General features: G+C 40.8%; 1 protein-coding gene across 1 annotated transcript; it reads right to left on the bottom strand.

The window, feature by feature from the left end:
• Window positions 1–1,888: 1,888 nt before the first annotated feature.
• On the bottom strand, window positions 1,889–17,358 carry LOC111234879 (tripartite motif-containing protein 54-like). The gene is made up of 12 exons (XM_022763075.1): window positions 16,697–17,358; window positions 15,971–16,180; window positions 11,928–12,109; window positions 11,628–11,802; window positions 11,150–11,245; window positions 10,755–10,832; window positions 10,236–10,391; window positions 9,730–9,752; window positions 9,391–9,515; window positions 8,054–8,424; window positions 4,972–5,101; window positions 1,889–3,295 (listed from the first exon to the last, which is right to left on the bottom strand). The coding sequence occupies exons 1-11, from the start codon at window positions 16,706–16,708 to the stop codon at window positions 5,015–5,017; spliced, it is 1,515 nt and encodes a 504-aa protein (XP_022618796.1). The 5' UTR covers window positions 16,709–17,358; the 3' UTR covers window positions 1,889–3,295; window positions 4,972–5,014.
• Between the last annotated feature and the right edge of the window lie 531 nt (window positions 17,359–17,889).

Below are 17,889 nucleotides of genomic sequence, written 5' to 3'. Positions count from 1 at the left end.
GTCCAAACATTTGGCCTCAATCTTCTGCCTGTGGCTTTGGAGAAAGATTTGAAAAATACTTGTCCAATAAGGCCAGGCCCAGACAATATGAGTGAAATCTGCACCATCTGTCACACGTCTTGTCTAAATTATAATATATTTTTTAAGAGTTTTGCTTTTGAATCGTGGATACGATGGAGGACTTTAAATTAAATAAGGCTGAGTCTAGCACAAGAGATACTTTGACTTATTCATTCCACAGCAGTATCCCAAGCTTGTTCTGGGAAAGGTTTCCCAGTTTCCATTTGTGCTCCCAGTTTGTTTTAGAATTGATTTTAAGATCTTAATGACTCATTTTGAGGCTTTTTTTTTAAAGAGCAAAATTATTTGTTTTTTTGAGCTTTTAATTCTACATCACATTAACAGGAAACATATGTTTTGTGAAATAAGATTACCAGATTGCTGAATGTTTATTCAACATTAGTACATTATATATGGGAATTTTGAAGTTGGATAAACATAATATTTTTAATTATTTAGGCGAATCACACTCAAAGATTTATTGGAAATGGCTTGCACACAAAACGCTTAGTACGGTAACATGAAAGTTATGAGTACATCTGCCACAAAATAAAGTCTAACCTCTGCATCAATTCCAGTAGTGCTCTCAGTTCTGGTGGATAACTGATGTTGAGGCAGGAGCATGTTGCAAACATCAGTACAAGGGCATTGCCAAATTGGGAACTGCCATTCACGATGGTCTGCTCCACCGGAACCATGAAGTACACAACACAGGAATAAGATTGTTTATTTAGTTATTTATTTTTACTGGCTGTCACATGGTCAGTTATGCAAGCAATGAACACTGTTCTCAAGTCATTTTTTTCAAGTCCAAGTCAAGTCTCAAGACTTTGAGCTATAGAGACCAGGATAGCTGCCAGGGGAGCCAGCCCCGGGGAGCCAGTTAGTTTGACCCCAGGAGGCCACGCGCCCAGCCAGCAAGCCAGCTGCTGGATGAAGCAGCTAGCTTGCCCCCAGAGGGCCCTGCTCCCCCGACAGACTCACACACAAATGTTTGATCAAACAACAGAAAAACAAAAAAATATTGAAGTGAATTAAGTAATTAAAAAAAAACAATTAAACTGTATTATCAATTGTAACTGTACGATTGGCCCCATAATGAAATTATTATTTTCCAAATAAAATACATGCCTGATTCTGTTTGTGTATGTAAATACTTACTAACATATAGTATTTTTCAGATGGTTTAGGTGGGCTAGAGCCCTCCATAACTCCCATTTAGTTTTATGCTTTTATTTTGAAGGCATGTCTTCCAAACAGGAAGTTGTGTTCCTCACTGCTCACGGATGTGGGATTTTTGGGAATCTTTTCCGGAATGGTGAAGTGACGTCACAGAGACAGGTGTTGTCCAGATGTTTCGGTTTGTTGGATATTTTTTGAAGCAAAAGTTACAAAAATTTAGTTCCAAGTTCCAGTTTCTCAAAAAGAAATGTTTGCTAATTTTCTGATATCTATATCTCTGGGTTTTAGATTGTTGGTTGGACCAAACTAGACATTAGAAGATGTCACCTTGGAGCTGGTAAAAGGCAAAGTCCAAAGTTTAAGTGGAAATGGACCAGTATATATACTCTGAAGTAAATGGGAAATGAGGAACAGGTGAGTAGGAGGGGAGGAGTCATTTGGCTGGAAGGTGTGAGGAGCTGGGGTTACTGCACGACAGGTGGCTGTGGCTGAAATGACAGGAGAGTCAGTGATTGTTGGCAAATGACTGAATGAAGACCACTGTGACAAGTACTTTAAATAAGATGTGTTGTACTAGGAAATAGATACATAAACTAAAACAATAATAAATAATCATTAAACTCTGACACACCTCTGCAATCTCAAATGATATTGTACTTTATTGGTTCCAATTCATTAACCGTACAACCAATGAATACACAATGAACCTGTGGCTCTTGGGTCCCATGGGGGTCAAGGGCCCCCAGGGCGGTTGCCCGCTTTTCCCAGTTGGCGATCCAGCTTTGCTCTACACACACAAATACCAACACCCAAACATGTCAGGTGACCAAAATCAGATGTAATTAATCTATAAATCTATCAAACAAAACCAGTATCTCTGTCCTGCATTGTGCATAGACACCAGTTTAAAAAACAAACACAAGAAAAGTGCTTCAACATAGTTTTAACTCTTTAATTCCCACACACAGAAAGCTCCTGCAGTGAGAGCTGATTTTTCTAAAAAATAAATAAATAAATAAAAATGTTCAGCGCCAAATAAAACCACAAACCATTCAATCACATCTGGTGTCCAACATCACCAGATCAAACTGGTCAAACTGGATGCCTGGGTCTTGACTGGATCTATTAGTGTCTGTTTCTGAATGTTTTTCAAGGTGCTAGGCTATATGTAAGTTCTTCAGAATTACTACATTTTGTTAAAGTAAAACACTATAATGCTGTGACAATCATCACAACATATTTCTGCACCCATACCTAAAAGTAATATCACTACAACTACTCCTACTACTCTGCTGCTCCTGTATCTTTTAGAAGTTTGGCTGTAGGAACTAAAACTTTTTTTGACCTCTACTGCTAATACTGCAACTAATGCGCTTTCTTTTCCCTCTTAGTACTACTGCTAATACTAGTTCTACAACAACTACATCTACTAAGTTAATGACCGCTGCTGCTACTCCAAATACTTCCTCTTCTTCACTACAGTATTCCTACTTTCTGCTAATGCTACTTAAAGTCAAAAACCTAAAGCTAAAAAAAAGTGTAAAAGGCAACAGCTTCTGTTAAAAAAAAAACAAAAACCAGAAAAACTTAAACTATTTATTCTCACTAAGTTTTCAAAATAAAATATCCCTATATAAGTGTTTTTCCCTTCAGACACTCTGATCCAGAGTAGATCTGTTCCTCTCTTGTCCACACAGCACAGAGGTGCTGATGTATTTCAGTCTGGATGAATATTTTGAACACAACAGTGATACTAAAACTGCAGTAACTCTGGAGGAACAGAGGCTCTGAGGTTCTCAGTCTCACAGCAGCGCTGAGCTGATGAAACTGACTGTGGAGTGAAGTGCGTCTTTTTCTTTATCTCTTCAGCAGAACTTCATCTCCAGACACTTCTCTCCTTCCACTACTTCTTCTTGTGGAGGGGGTTTAACCAGGAGAAGCAGAAACTGGGTCGACGAGGAGCATCGCTCAGGGTGAAGGAGGAGGGCGACGAGGAAGAGGAGGAGGAGAGGGGAGGACTAGTCTTAGCAGGACTCCCGGTCTCAGTCTCCATCTGGAGCAGAGATGGACAGCGGTTAGGTTTACATGAATGTCCATGACTCAGTGTCACCAGGACAAGTATTTATTGTAAGTATTAGAAGTAAACTGTGCTATTGACTGACTGATTTTGCAAAACAACTAAATATAGACACAACCGCAAAGAGACACAAAATTACTACAAAGAGATACCAAACAACCACATAGAGATGGAATACAACTAAATATAGATGCAAAACAACCACAAAAAGATGCAAAAAGACTAAAAAGAGATGCAAAATGAGCATAAACAGGTGCAAAATGACTAAATAGACACAAAATGACTACAAATAGACATAAAACAACTAGATATAGTAACAAAACAACCACAAATGGTCTCTTTCAGCTTGGGCGGTTTGCTGTTTGGTAGAAGGACTGGGGGTCCTTTTACATGACAATAGCCCGGTGGCCTGTTGTCTCATAATCCGTCCATGGTAATATTGTGTCAGCTCACCTGACAGATTGTGTCTCTTCTTTTTAACACTGACAGAGGTTATTGAAGCTCAGTAAACTAGTTTAGACACCACTGGTCTATTAAGTGTTACACAGTTTGATTGGAAGACACAGAAATACTCAACATAAAATGACCCACCTTCTTGTGTACTATCAGTATTCCCTGTATTTCAGTGAGTGTAGTTTTTGCTCCAAACTGACATTTCAATTTTGAAAAACATTTCACATGATCCTCTACAGTGTATTTAAATACAACAAAGAGCAGCTCTTCACATGCTGCGTGCAACAATCTGTGCACACGCAGACAAAAAGAAATGAAATTTCCACGAACATGCCAAAAGAACTCATGGAGCGTGAAGCACAGGCGTATGTTAGTGTTGATGGAGAATAAAAACAGCAAGAATAAAATTATGTTATTAAAAATACTAAAAAGCTGTTAATAGATTCAGACTATTCATTGCTTAGTTGCTTCGCTTTATTTTATTTAAAATGTGAATAGAAAAAAAATAGTAATAGAAAAAGTCTTACTGGCTTTGACCTATGCCTGATTGTGAATTGTAATTACACAGTTTAGCCACAAGGTGTCAGCAGAGACAAGCGTAAACTGCTGTTGTCAGAGCTGAAGGGACATCAAATAAGGATTTCAGGTTTGTTTTTGTGTTATTTCACCTACAGTGGTTTTTATTTTTTATCTATAATAAAAATAAAAATAAAAAATCATGTCCATTTTTTTGATCTTATTCTTCTACATCCTTGTCTCTGTGGGGATCAGTGTACATTTGTCATGAAAAGAAAAATATGTTACTATAAAGTCTTCTTTTAATTTATTCTTCTTTTCGTCTTCATTTCATCTTTACATATTATTATGAAGCAGTAGGATAGTAGTAAGAGCAGCAGTAGTGGCAGTAGGTCAGTTTAACTCAAGTCAAAATACACATGAAGCAATTTGTATAAAGAAAAATATTTTACAAAAAAAGGCTTGAAATAAGTAAAGCCACGCCAGTCATTAATCTGCATCACGTTCATGTCAGCATTCATCAGGTAGCCGTTTATATTTTCATAAATCAGCATCTAAGTTTGAAAAGAAACACTTAAATCAGGAGCTCCAAACGCTGTTATTCTGTTTCTTTGTTTGTCTATTTTTTTTCAGAATAAAAGCCTTGAACAGCACTTCCTGGTGGAGCAAGCAGGTGTGTGTACCTGAGCTGCGCAGCAGTGAGGATGGGTGTGTCTCCTGCCGGTGTTATGTGCAAATGAAGCAGCCGATGTAAACCCAAACCCTCTGCAGGATGACCAGGAAGGCCAACAGGTAGAAGAGCAGAGTGACAGCCTGGAGAGAGATGGAGGGATGGAAAAGAGAGAGAGGCAGATGAAGGAGATTGCAGATTCCCGGAGGGAGGCGAGAAGAGATGGGGGAGAGAGAGGATGAAGTGATGAGGGAAAGGGACGAGAAAAGTGGTAAAGGTGAGGTGATGAAAAGATTTGGGGTGAACGAGGGACAGAAAGAAATGGAGAGATGGTGCTGCAACAAAAGGAGTTTTTGGGAAAGGAGGAAGGAACTCATCTAATCAAACAAACAAAGTACTGTAGTGAAGTACTTTTATTTTCTATTTATTGTTGTATTTTGTACTTTATACTTCAGCTCCACTGCATTTCAGAGGGAAATTTTGTACTCTTGTATTCTAAGATAAGTTTATAAAATACATTTTATTGCTAATGATTGAACCAGTGGTTTCCAACCTTTTTGGCTTGTGGCCCAAAACAAAAAAAACCAGTGAGTAGTTGGTTTTCTGATAACACTTAAGCAACAGATGAGAAAACTTCTTCCACACTGTTGCAGAAGTGTTTGGCGACTAAACTCTTTGTTTTGAGACATTGTTAAATTCAATCAACAAGGTTTATTTTCACTGAAATTGGGTCAATTTTTTAATTTGGGGGTAAAATATATATTTGAAATAGTTTTCTCTTTGTCCTTCCTTCCTCCTTCCCAACAGCACAGACACCTAGAAGAAAGAGCTGAAGCAGCTGCGGCAGAGTTTCAAAAAAGTGACTCTGCAAAACAGAAACAGCAACAATCAAGAATAAGAGAAGAAGAGCAAGAAGACAGTGTGGAGGTGTAGCCACATCAGCAGGTGGATAAACAGTGAAAGAGCCTGGTTGATGATATCCATGATGATGATGATGATGATGATGATGATGACGACGGCAAAACCAGACGACACTGACCTGGAGAGAGACACAGGGGGTTATTTTCTCTCCACTTTCAGTATCACTTTTTTCCATTGTGGCGTTTAAGTCTTCAGGCTCCTCGCTCTCTTCCTCATCCTCCTGTTTATTTTCTGCAAACACTGAACTACCAGCCTCAAGTTCTGCATCTCCACTCCCCTGTATCAAGCTATCTGCACTCTCCACACCATCATCTTCTGCATCCAGGGTGACATTTTTCACTCTCAAGCTCTCCTCCCTCGTCTCCACAGCTTCCTTCTCTAACCCAGAGACATCATTCCTCAGCGCTTCACTACTTTCGTCAGACCGAACGCTCCCTTTATCCATCACCTCAGCTTCAAAATCATTATTTTCTTCCAGCCCTGAAGCACAGTTAAGACCTAAAACATCTTCCTCAAGCTGCTCTCTCTCTTCTGCGTCCTCTACCCTTCCATCACTGAGCTTAAAGTTGTCTTTATCCTTCCCTGAACTTATCTCCTCTGGTGGGATGGTCAATGCAGCATCGCTATGATCAGAAAAGTTGTCCAAACAACCATCTCCAAGATCAAAACTACCCTCCACCAGAGTGAAACTTTTATCCACAGTCCCAGTTAGACACACCCAGCCCTGCATGTCCTCCTCCTCCTCCTCATTTTCCTCCTTGATTATACCAGCCCCTCCTGCTGTCTCCTGCTCGAGCTTCACCTGGGGAACGGGTATAGAAGCACTGTCTAACTCAACGGGCGTCTTACAGGGTTGAGATTGAGATTCATGTAGAGGAGGCTGATTTGGGGAGAGGGCATGTCCAGAGGGAGGCTGGTTTGGGTGAGACGTGACCTGTTGCTGCATCTGAGCTTCAGACCGGAGCTTTGAATCCTGACTCCATGGAGGTTGTGGTTGGATCTGGAGGTCAGACACCTCGGCCTGGGCCCAGGCCTCTGAATAAGCGGGGCTAAGACTGCGCCGGCTGCCTGGTTTGTACCAGCTGGGGTAAAACGTAGCATCTGTTCCCTCCTTCATCTGGATTTCTTCTTCTTCTTCATCATCGTATTGTTTTTCGTCTGTCTCTCTCTGTGCCGTCCAATCACCTGCATCACTTTCTGCCCCTCCTCCCTCACACTGATATGTGAAGGAAGACAGATAAAGGAGCATTCAGATGGTTTAACACGTTTTAGCCCATTTAACTATTATTGACCATTTCCCAAAGCCTGGATGTTTGTAGATGGATTTTCATCCTTACAGGCTGCACATGGTTCATGTTCAGGACTTACATCCTTTAGGCTGCGTTCAGAGTCACACTTGTACTTGTATATTATATATTCTTTAAACTTTTACAAGTCTCTACGTCAGACATGTTGTGCGGAAGGTGACCATCTATTCTCAGAAATGCAGCACTGTGGGGAGATCTGAAAAAGCTCCTGCTCAAAGCTGCAGCACCAAGTAACAGTTATTTTAACAGCATCTGTACACATGTGGTTCACTGCTTTATGTGAAGGACTACTTGCAGCAAATTTCAGTGATGTAATACACACACAAATAGTATTTAATGGGCTCAGTGGTCCTTTAAATAGCCTGCCTGAGGAAAAGCAGAATTTCACCTCTGAGAGACTGAAGGACAGAAAGCTGTGAAGGAGGTAAAGTATCAAGAGAAGGTTTATTTAGTTCAGTGGTTCTCAAACTTTTTCACATCAAGGCCCCTAAACTGGCACAAATTAGACCATGGTCCCACAGCTGATAGGACTTTCGCTTTTAGATGTTTTATTACAGAAAGTGTTTGAAACCCAGGACTGAAATAGTCATACATTCTGTCACTGTGTTACTTGTGAATGGAAATATAAATAAATGAAAATAAATTATTCCTTTTCGCTGGTGTCTCCACACCCTACTTTGAAAACCACTGGTTTAGTTCATTTCTATAAATGTAACATTTATGTGCTGAACCACTTGAGCCACTGGGGGTGTCCCTCATTTAGTGATTACATATTGAGCTCAATTCCATGTTAAAATCATCTTCTGGTGGTTAGGAATATGAACATATTTACTTTATTTTTTCCTCACTGCAGGTGTGGTACTGTACCTGTTGCGTGCTCATTCCCTCCTGATGTTCACAGATGTTCGCCTCTTTAACAGAGTCAGCAGCCGCACATCCCTCATCTCTCTCCTCCTCCCTCTCGTTCTTAATCCGACCTAATCCCTCATCGTTCAAGTCTGCGTCGTCAGTCTCTGGCTGCAGATCTGCCTCCACAGAGTCTCTCGACAGTCCTGGAGCTGCTGGCATCAGGGCTGGTGTTGGTGCTGCTGTCTGAACTGGTTCCACTGGTGCTGATATCAGTGCTGGGGTTGTGTCTTTAACTGGTCCTACAGCAGAGTCCAGGTTCTGGGTGGAGGTTTCCTGATGGTGTTTTGGTTCACTGGGCTCTTTGGGTTCTTCTGGCTCTGGTTCATCCTCTGGCAAAACCCGTTCATACTGACTGTCATTAAAACTTTAACAAGATTAAATATTTATGTTGCAGGAACTCACTTCACATGTAGCAGTCTTTGGTGTTTCAGTATGTATTTGTCTTTCTGATAATGTGCTTTAAGCTTTTTCACAAGTTGTACTCGCCTCAGTCTGAACTACCAAATCAGAAGATTTACTGGATTTTCTGTGTTAGTGTTTAGGAGGCTTCATCAGTTCTTGTATGAAGCTCTCTTTCATTTAAACCCTCCAAGTCCACATTAAAACATCCATCTTAAATGGAACTGTTAACCAGCTCCGATAGTTTTACGTGAACAGCCACTGTAGAGTCTGGATCTTTCTCTCAGCTCTGGCTGTTGGTGCTGACATGCTTTCAAACGGAAACTGACTTTCTGTTGATGTCAGTTATAACGAGTTCCAGACAAACAGCATAAGACCGATAACACAAATCAGAAATAGACAGAAAATGATAAAATCGTGAATAAAATTTCTCATAAAATCATGAATAAAAGCTAAACAGCAGTTGTCTAAAACGATAAAAATAAACAAGATCTAATGTAAAATATTATGAGAAGATGGGAGCATCTGGCTTTACAATCACTGAGTCATTGGTACTGATCAATAAAACTGAGCTTCTTGTATCTTGGTTATTTAGTGTGTCTGAGTGGAGATCATCTTCCTCGCTGGCTCTTTACTGCAGCAGCGACAAACTATTTTTGGACCAGACTCATCATAGACCTGAAATCCAAAAAAAAACCCTGAGGAGATCAGGTTACTGTGTGTATTACATCTGCACTCTACACGTCTTTATAAACACACCAAGCTTTTTGAATAATCTAATTTGTGCTTTTCCTGATGGTGATTTTGCTGTAGCTCAATTTCTTCCAATGAAAATTAATTGGAAACTTCTAAAAAAAATAAAGTTTCATATCACAAATAGAGTCTTTTTTTCTTACCTTTAATAAAGTCTATGCTCTTCAGAGCTCGCTCCTGTCTGCTGAAGTTAAATTTGTAGTTGCTAATATTCTCATATCCTGGTGTCAGCGTCTCGGTCGGACAGGAGCTGGTCGCTGCGATCACTCTGAGGATGGGAGAAAACGAAGCTCAGGGAGGAATGAATGAAAAAATGAATAAAAAGAAAAGTAATAGAGGTGGAGGGGAGGGAGGGGAAAACATTAAGACAGGCAGCTGATTTTGATAAAAAAAATAATTCAGTGAACACAATATCGATCCAAGTCGAAGACATGCACGAACTGAACAGAGGATCTGATCATATATAAAAGAACAATACTCACTTTGTGATCAGCTCTCTTGAATTCTGGAGGGGGGAAGAGAAGAGAGAAGTTCAGAGACAGATTTTATCATTCTGACTATGATTAAGACTTGATTAAATCTGTGCACACACCTAAAAAAACAAATGATGCATGCACAAAGAAGAAGCTGCAGTATTTACTTGAAGTGTCAAGTATTGGCCAAGCTCCAAAAGCACTAGACACTACACTTCCCATGATGCAACAACTCTGTTACATCTCTTCATCAGACCCTATGCGTGTGATAAAAGCCTTTCTTTGAAGCTCCACTCATGATTTTCTCAGACTTTAGGAAGCACCTCCAGAGACGGACCAGCGCTCTACATGAGCTGATGCTGAGCTCATTCACTGACTCTTTCATACAGGCATAAATTTAACTTGACTTTTAACTTTTTTATTCTGATGATAATATCTTATATACCACAGACTCTCCTCCTAATCTGACATTTCAAATCTACAGTCAGCTTTTCATACACTGCAGACCTGCCCACCTGCACAAAAGCAGCCATGTCCGGCTCCTCCATGCTGCTCGCTGCTCTCTCCATCAGCTTGGCGTTGGCCTCCACACTGTCTCCATAGCAACGCACCAACGCCTGGGCGTGGCCTGTCTTCTCCTCCTGCTCGGAGCTGATTCGCTGTGTCATCGCCTTGAAGGTGACGATGCAAAGATGATGATGATGATGATGACGATGGTGACAATGTTTCATCTACCAAGTAGTGTTACAGCTGCTACTACTACATACTGCAGAATATATACGTTTAATGTACTACACAGATATTTACCATGTGCTGTCAGCATGCAAGATCCTAATCTAGAATTAGACTTTTTGTATTTTACTGTATTATATGTATTATATATATACTATATGTTTCTGTGAGAACTGCTACTTCTACTCCTACATTTGTCAGTAGTATTATAGTACGGCTGTGGCCAATATTACTGCTATTACAACTGTAGTGACACTTAACAGTGGATGAGAGTGAAGTCAAAGAGAAGACCAAACTCTGACCTTGTGTCTCTCGTCCAGGATGGAGACCATGCGGCTGAACTTGTCACACACACTCTGTTTCTGAGCCTTACAGTTCTCCTGTAGTCGAGCACAAAACAAGATGCATGCGTTCAAAGTGAGTGTCTTCACACGATGTCTAAGCAAAATACTGTATGCACAACACTAAAAACAAAGTGTGAAGTGTTCCTCATGATGTGAAAAACAGTGTCAGTACATAAAAGTAATCTATGAAACTGCAAATAGCCAGAATAAGAAAGAGGAAGCTGAGACAGATTCTTCTTAAATATCAAGTAAATATTGGTTGCACGCTAAACGATATTGAGATGTTGATGAGACTTTTGTTAAGACTCTATGAGAATTTGTTTGTATTTGTTGCCATGGTAACATCCACACACCTCTATGTTTCTGCAGGTCTCCTCCAGCTCATCGATCAAAGCTTGGATTTTATCATTGGCCGCCACCAGAGAACTGACTCCCCCGCTCAGCTCATCCTGGCAAAACAAAGGAAATGATTTCTTATTTAAAGGTTGCAGTGAACTTCTGATTAAAGGTTCCCAATGTCACATTTTAACCTCCATTTATCCTCATTTATAAATCTATTTTTTTACTCTTATTTCATTAGTTTTATTATTACATTTCTATCATTTATTTGTTGTGAGCAATAGTCTTACAAGCTTATCAGTATCACCCGTAAAACCATTTGAATCCAACTAACCTGTATTAAAAGTGCTATACAAATAACGTTTATTTGTTTGTGATTGACTGATTAATATTGAGCAGTAACTTATGACTTACAGTATAAAGGTGGTATGATCCTCTAAAGGCCTGTTTTCCATTCCCAACCCATCAGACCAGTAGTGTGTTATTATTTACCTTCTGCTGCTGGTAGATGTCTGTCAGAGGAGCCACCTGACAGGACTGATGAGCCCCAAACACTTTGCAGAGAGAACAGGTGGGAACCTGACAGGTGAGACAGTAGATGTTCACCCTCTCACCCTCGTGGTCTGAGCATGTTGGCAGAGCAGGAGGCGGAGGAAGAGGGAGGGGGCTGGAGAGAGATGGAAGAAACATGAAGTCTTCAGACTCCCATTCAGTTGGTAGGTTATAAAAATGAGGGAGCTGAGTGTTTATATATGTTAAGTATATTTTATATCACTTGTCGTCTCTCTTCACCTTGTGGCGTTGTCGTTGTTGCTGACTTCCTGTTTGTAGATGTCGATGATGTTCTCCACCAGCAGGTTCCGCTGAAGGCCGTAGACGCCGTGGCGATCCAGCACCACTTCGTGTCTGCAGGACGGACAGCGGAAACGGCCGCTGTTCACCATCATGGTGGTCCGAGCCTGGAACAGGGAGGGCTGCACAGAGAGAGCAAATATAAACAGAACAGTGATGGTTTCTACATCAGCTGTGTGTCTCCGTCTGCCTTTCAACACCCAGCAGTTGGAGTTTGTTGTCATACAGCACAGCTGCATGCTGGGATTTTAATAATTATCATCAGTCAGTGTCACCGGTGGAGAATGTATAAAATCTTCCAAACATTTCCCGGTGAAGTCAGAGCTGCTACTGAAAACCCCCTGTTCCCCATCCAGCATGTAAACACCCTGAAGCGCACACACACACACACACACACACACACACACACACACACACACACACACACACACACACAGAGTGACCTTATCTTGCTGACTTAATCTCTAAATGAAGTAAAAATATGTCAGACACCTCTGTTGACCTTATTCACATTGTGCTTATTTTGTCCAAGTGAGCGATCTCCCAGCAGAGAGTGTTAGACAGATTTTCCCTGTTCAGGACTTGACACCTGATATTGGACACGCTCACTTGGGCTAAGGCGAGGTCATGACCACTGAGCTGTAGGATCTATATGTGAAAGACACTGGGTGTTTTTGTTTTTATGTGGGTGTCATTAACTTGCCAGTGTGAAATTGTGAATTACAACAAGTAATGGATACACTGGAATTTTGAAAAGAATATAGGATTTATACGCTCTCATGAGGTGGTTTTTCAGACTATTCAACAAAGCAATGTTTCACAAAAGTGAACTGGAAAGACTTTTCTGCATTTACGTAAGTCACATTACATGACTTGCAAACTATTATCTCCCAAAAATCCCTGACGCATGGTCACTGTCAGGCACAAAGGTGTTTGCCTTTCCGCCTTCGAATAAATACTACAACAACTATCGTGGTGGATGCCATCGTCCCAACACTTAGCAGATGCTGTGAATCCGTCGCCATGTTGAATTGGTATCGTGAGAGGAGAAAACCCAGCACAGACATGAGAACACATTAAACTTTCCCTTACTGTTTAAAATGCCACTGTTCTCTACGAATAAGGTTTAAAAAATGACTTTAAGGAGTAGGCTGGTGCTTTAACATCAGATGTGGATGGAAAATTAAATTACAACAGCAACAGAAAACAAGAGATCACAAGAGAAAACTCCAGAAGTGGAAACCAATTAGAGAATTGAGCGTTTTGGGGGGAACAGAGAAGCAGAGAGACAAACAGACGAGTGAAGAAAAGGACGGATGAGCGGAGAGACAGAGGGAAGGTTAGAGGGGTAAAGAGTCCTGAAATAGTGGCCTTAATAAGCCTCAGCTGCTGCTGGGCCTGACTGAGGGATCAGAGCTGGTCAGATGGGGGGCTGGTAGAGACACAAACACAGAGGGCTGACGCTGACCGGGAGCACCTTGTCATTTTATGCTCCGACCCAGCGGTCTGGTTTTATTTAAACCCATATCACCCGCATCCGACACGCTGACATGAGAACCGACTGTTTACTTATCGCGTAATACATCCCAGATCCTGACGCGTGACACTGTTACAAAATAATATTTACTTTATCTGAGTGGTCATGATGTTTTGACTCATCAGAGGCAGGTTAGCTGTCTGTTCCATGTCTTTGCGCTAAGCTAAGCTAACTGTCTTTCACAAGTCCCTGTGTAATGTAAGAGCAAGTGCAATTCTAAACCACTGCAGTGCACCTTTAATCCTGAGCCCGTGCACTGATTTGTAAACAGCAACCATGTCATTTCATTAAATCCCAAACCTGCAGTAAACCAGTTTGACCTGGTGTGGACTGAGGGTCTGTGATGTGGATCAGCAGGACTGACGTGGGCAGGTGAAAACTAAATCTTTTTATTGCATGTACGCTGATGTCTGTGTGCGTTTGTGTGAGTGTGTTTCGCAGGGCAGACCTCTCAGTGTCAAAGGTCATGAACATGAGCATGACAGTGGGGGCGGAGCCTGTTGGGTTTCCATCTCAAAAACCATGCACATGCAAAAACACACATGAAAGCACATGTTTATGCAAGATCACACACACACACACACACACACACACACACACACACACACACACACACACACACACACACACACACACACACACACACACACACACATGTGGAAAGCATTTTCATGTTTGTTTTCCTTTCTAATGAAATGTTGTTAGAAAAGCTGTGTGTGTGTGTGTGTGTGTGTGTGTGTGTGTGTGTGTGTGTGTGTGTGTGTGTGTGTGTGTGTTTTGTTGATGCAGCTCAGTAAAACTACAGAGGTCAGGGATGTTAAAGGGAGCAGGATAACGAGAACCGGCTCCATATTCTAAGATTCACGCGGAGCCAGATCACAATCCATACACTGAAGAAAAATCACGTGCACATGTGGTTATTACATCATTGGCGATGTCATAGTCGCTGATACATGAGCTCAGCTTGATGCCTTTTGATTTTGACTTCTTTGCAGCCTGTACAGGTCACACGTCCTTCAGTCATGCTCAGCTTGTTCACCTGCCAGGACATTGTTCTCTACTCTCACTGTGCAGGTCAGAGTGGGCACCAACATAGTCTATTGGCAGTGATGGTGAACACCTGCTCTTTGATGAGGAGAGCATTACGTAAATGTGCCAAGAAGAGCCCAGCAGTGAAGTGGTGTGAAAGACGACCAGCGGAGCAGTGACAGAAGATTTTAAATCCTCTGAAGGATCCAAAGTAAAAGCATAAACATACATAACACAGAATGTTAAACTACTTTAAACTATAACAGGTATTTTACCAAAGTAAAACACTGCACTGTAAATACACTTCATTACAAGTAAAGGAAGACAAACACCAGCTGAAAACTGTCACTAACAAGGGCCAATCACTAATCTACAAAAAATGAATAAATAATTTCATAAATATCAATAAAGCCATTAGTTACTACAAATGTTGTAAATACAAAGTTATGAATTCAGTTTGTCAGTAATGCATAAGTCTTAAATAATGTCAATATTTCTAATTTTTCTTCTTTTACACTCAAGATATGTGTCAGTTCTTCCATTAAGAAAATTTTGTCAATGATTATTATAGCTATCAGTCTATTGGTCCTTTGCTGAAGGTGTTACCTTCGACACCTCCTTATATTGGCTTTTTCTACTGGCTACTAACAGTATTTTAACTGTTATCCGTCACTTCTCATTGCACTGTGTTCAGAGAAAGGAAAGAGATAAAGAACCAAACACCTCACAGGGACATGATAACTTTAGTATTTGTTGTAGCACTTTATGATGCCCCAAAACAGTTATTGTCTGACATTTCCAAAAGAATATGTGAGTGATCAACATCAAGTGATCCACACATGAGTAAAGATAATGGTAAGCTATGTTGTAGCTAGTGGTGGAAAGCAAGTTTGAACTAATTCATATACTTAATACTATACTTAATATACTGTTGGGCTGTATATTCTACGACAATGCATCTTTCAAAAAATCTACAAATTGTATGTAAACTCTGAACCTCCAAAGTAAAAACTTAGTAAAGCTGTCAGATAAATGTAGCAGAGGAAAAAGTACAATACTTGCAGATACTTACAAATACTTCAGAACTTGTAAGTAATTTTATAATCTCAATCTCCAAAATAATTTAACTACAGCTGTCAATATAAATCTTGTAGAGTGAAGGGTACATCCCACACACACATATGCACGCACGCACACACAAACACGCACACACACAGTCTGAACAATGGCAGTGAATATAGGTCAGGCAGGTGATTTTCATGTACATGAGCAAACCAGTTAAACATCCACACATCCCATTTTAGACACTGGTAATCCATTGTACTCACAAACACACACACACACACACACACACACACACACACACACGTATATGCACATTAGCAGTGGCCTACATCATGTGTGCTGTCTCTCAGACCTGGTAGAGCTCGTTGGCACACTTCCTGCAGAGGTTGTGCTGGCAGGGCAGGATCACCACCGGTTTGTTGAACAGCTCCAGGCAGATTGGGCAGATCAGCTGTTTCTCCAGCGTCGCCAGCGCCGCCTCACGATCTGCTCCCCCGCCGCCCTGCAGGCAGCTCAGGTCAGCCGGCAGTGACATGGCCGCCCCGCTGAAGTTCACCTCTTCCTGATGACACCAGAAAGGATTGGCAGCTGCTGCAGTTAGCCTGCAAGCTTTTCACATTGTGGACCAGTAACTATAAACTGCACACACTGGAGTTACTGATGAACATTTTTCAAAATACACTTCATGTTTTCAGATTGATTTTCTCTTGGGCAGCCACTTTTATTCAGTTCCACGATAATCACTTTGAAGCTTCTTTGAAATATGTAAAAGCTGGAAACTCAGATATCTGAGAGTTGATCAACAGCTGCTAAACGATTAACAAATGATCATATTGACATCATTGTCCATGTTTCATAATCAGGTGTTCCCTTAAATAGCTTTAAAGGTCCAATAAAGGTAAACAAAGAGGTAAAAGAGGCAATGAAAGATAAAAGAATATATGAAAATATATGAAATATATAGAAAATTAAGAGAATCAACACAGGAATAAAGAAAAAGAAAGGACAGAAATGTAAAGAAATATAAAAGTTGACAACACTTTAAAACTACATAAAAACCTTTTACTTGTTTACTCACCTTCCTCTGCATCTGCTGATCGTGGTCAGCGAAGGTTCAGTCAGTTTCCTCTGAGTTCAGTTTCTTCTGTGTCTGACTTCTCTTCTGGTCTCTCTGTTCAGTCAGATGTGTTTTCTTTGCAGTGTTTCTTCAGACATGCAGCAAATCCTCTGTCAGCACAAGTGAGATCCTGCAACCGTGTCTAGTTTTGATTTAAAAAATGTTTGTGCAGTATATGTTCCTTAAGATGAACTTCAATTAATTGCAGTTTTATTTTATATTTCCAGGATTTAATTTACTGTAAAACTCTTGTTGAGTAAGTTCTGCCTGACGCTGCTGACTTGTACAGAGCGCAGAGGGTGACACTGTACAGTAAGTGTCAGGTCTGGAAATACCCGAGTCACTCAGTTTAATCATCAGCTGTCAGCAGGAAGAAAAGCTCTGGAAAGGAACTTTTAATATCCAGTGTCTTAGTGAGAAAAGTCACAGATGTGCACACTGATTAAGCATCCAAAGGTTGAGGTCAAGAAGCCTAATCGACATCAGTTGGTTAAAGAAATGCAGTTTAAAGTCCGAGAAGAGAAATGAAGCAGGAGCTGTGGCCTCCTCTCAGAGCTCTCCTCTTCAGCTCCTGTGACACCGAAGACTGACGCCAATACTGCCGGGACAGGACATTGGGACGGTGTCTGTCTCTGTCTCGCTCTCTTGTCTGCTTCCAATACTCTTCCTCCCTCGCTTATCAAACACTCACTTCATTCCTCTCTTTCCGCACAAGCAGCAACTGCTGCGTTTGTTTGTTCACAGCTTTCTTGCCATCCGCAGCAGTGTGTGTGTGTGTGTGTGTGAGACAGAGAGAGAGGACACATATGGGTGTGTGTATGTGTGTGTCAGGTTTCAGCCCAGTGCCTCTGAAATGGTCCCAACACACATATGCACACACACACACACACCATATCAGGCAGTGGCTGGTATGTGGACAGATTAAGACCAGGCTGTGCTCTTTCTACTGTTACACACACACACACACACACACACACACACACACACACACACAGTTTAAATGTGCTAAATGCATTTTACTATTGTTTCATCATTATCACATTAACCTCACCATTTAACCTGATTATTGCGTCAAATGTTAGTTTTACATTTTTCTTTAACAGCCTTATTTCATATTTATAAATACAGTTTAACCATTCAATAAATTGACTATA

The sequence above is a fragment of the Seriola dumerili genome, unplaced genomic scaffold (assembly GCF_002260705.1).
Source record: "Seriola dumerili isolate Sdu_G_001 unplaced genomic scaffold, Sdu_1.0 BDQW01000468.1, whole genome shotgun sequence".
In the NCBI taxonomy this organism is placed as follows: domain Eukaryota; kingdom Metazoa; phylum Chordata; class Actinopteri; order Carangiformes; family Carangidae; genus Seriola; species Seriola dumerili.
Note: the sequence above shows the minus strand (reverse complement) of the source record. Positions and strands in the feature narration are given on the sequence as shown.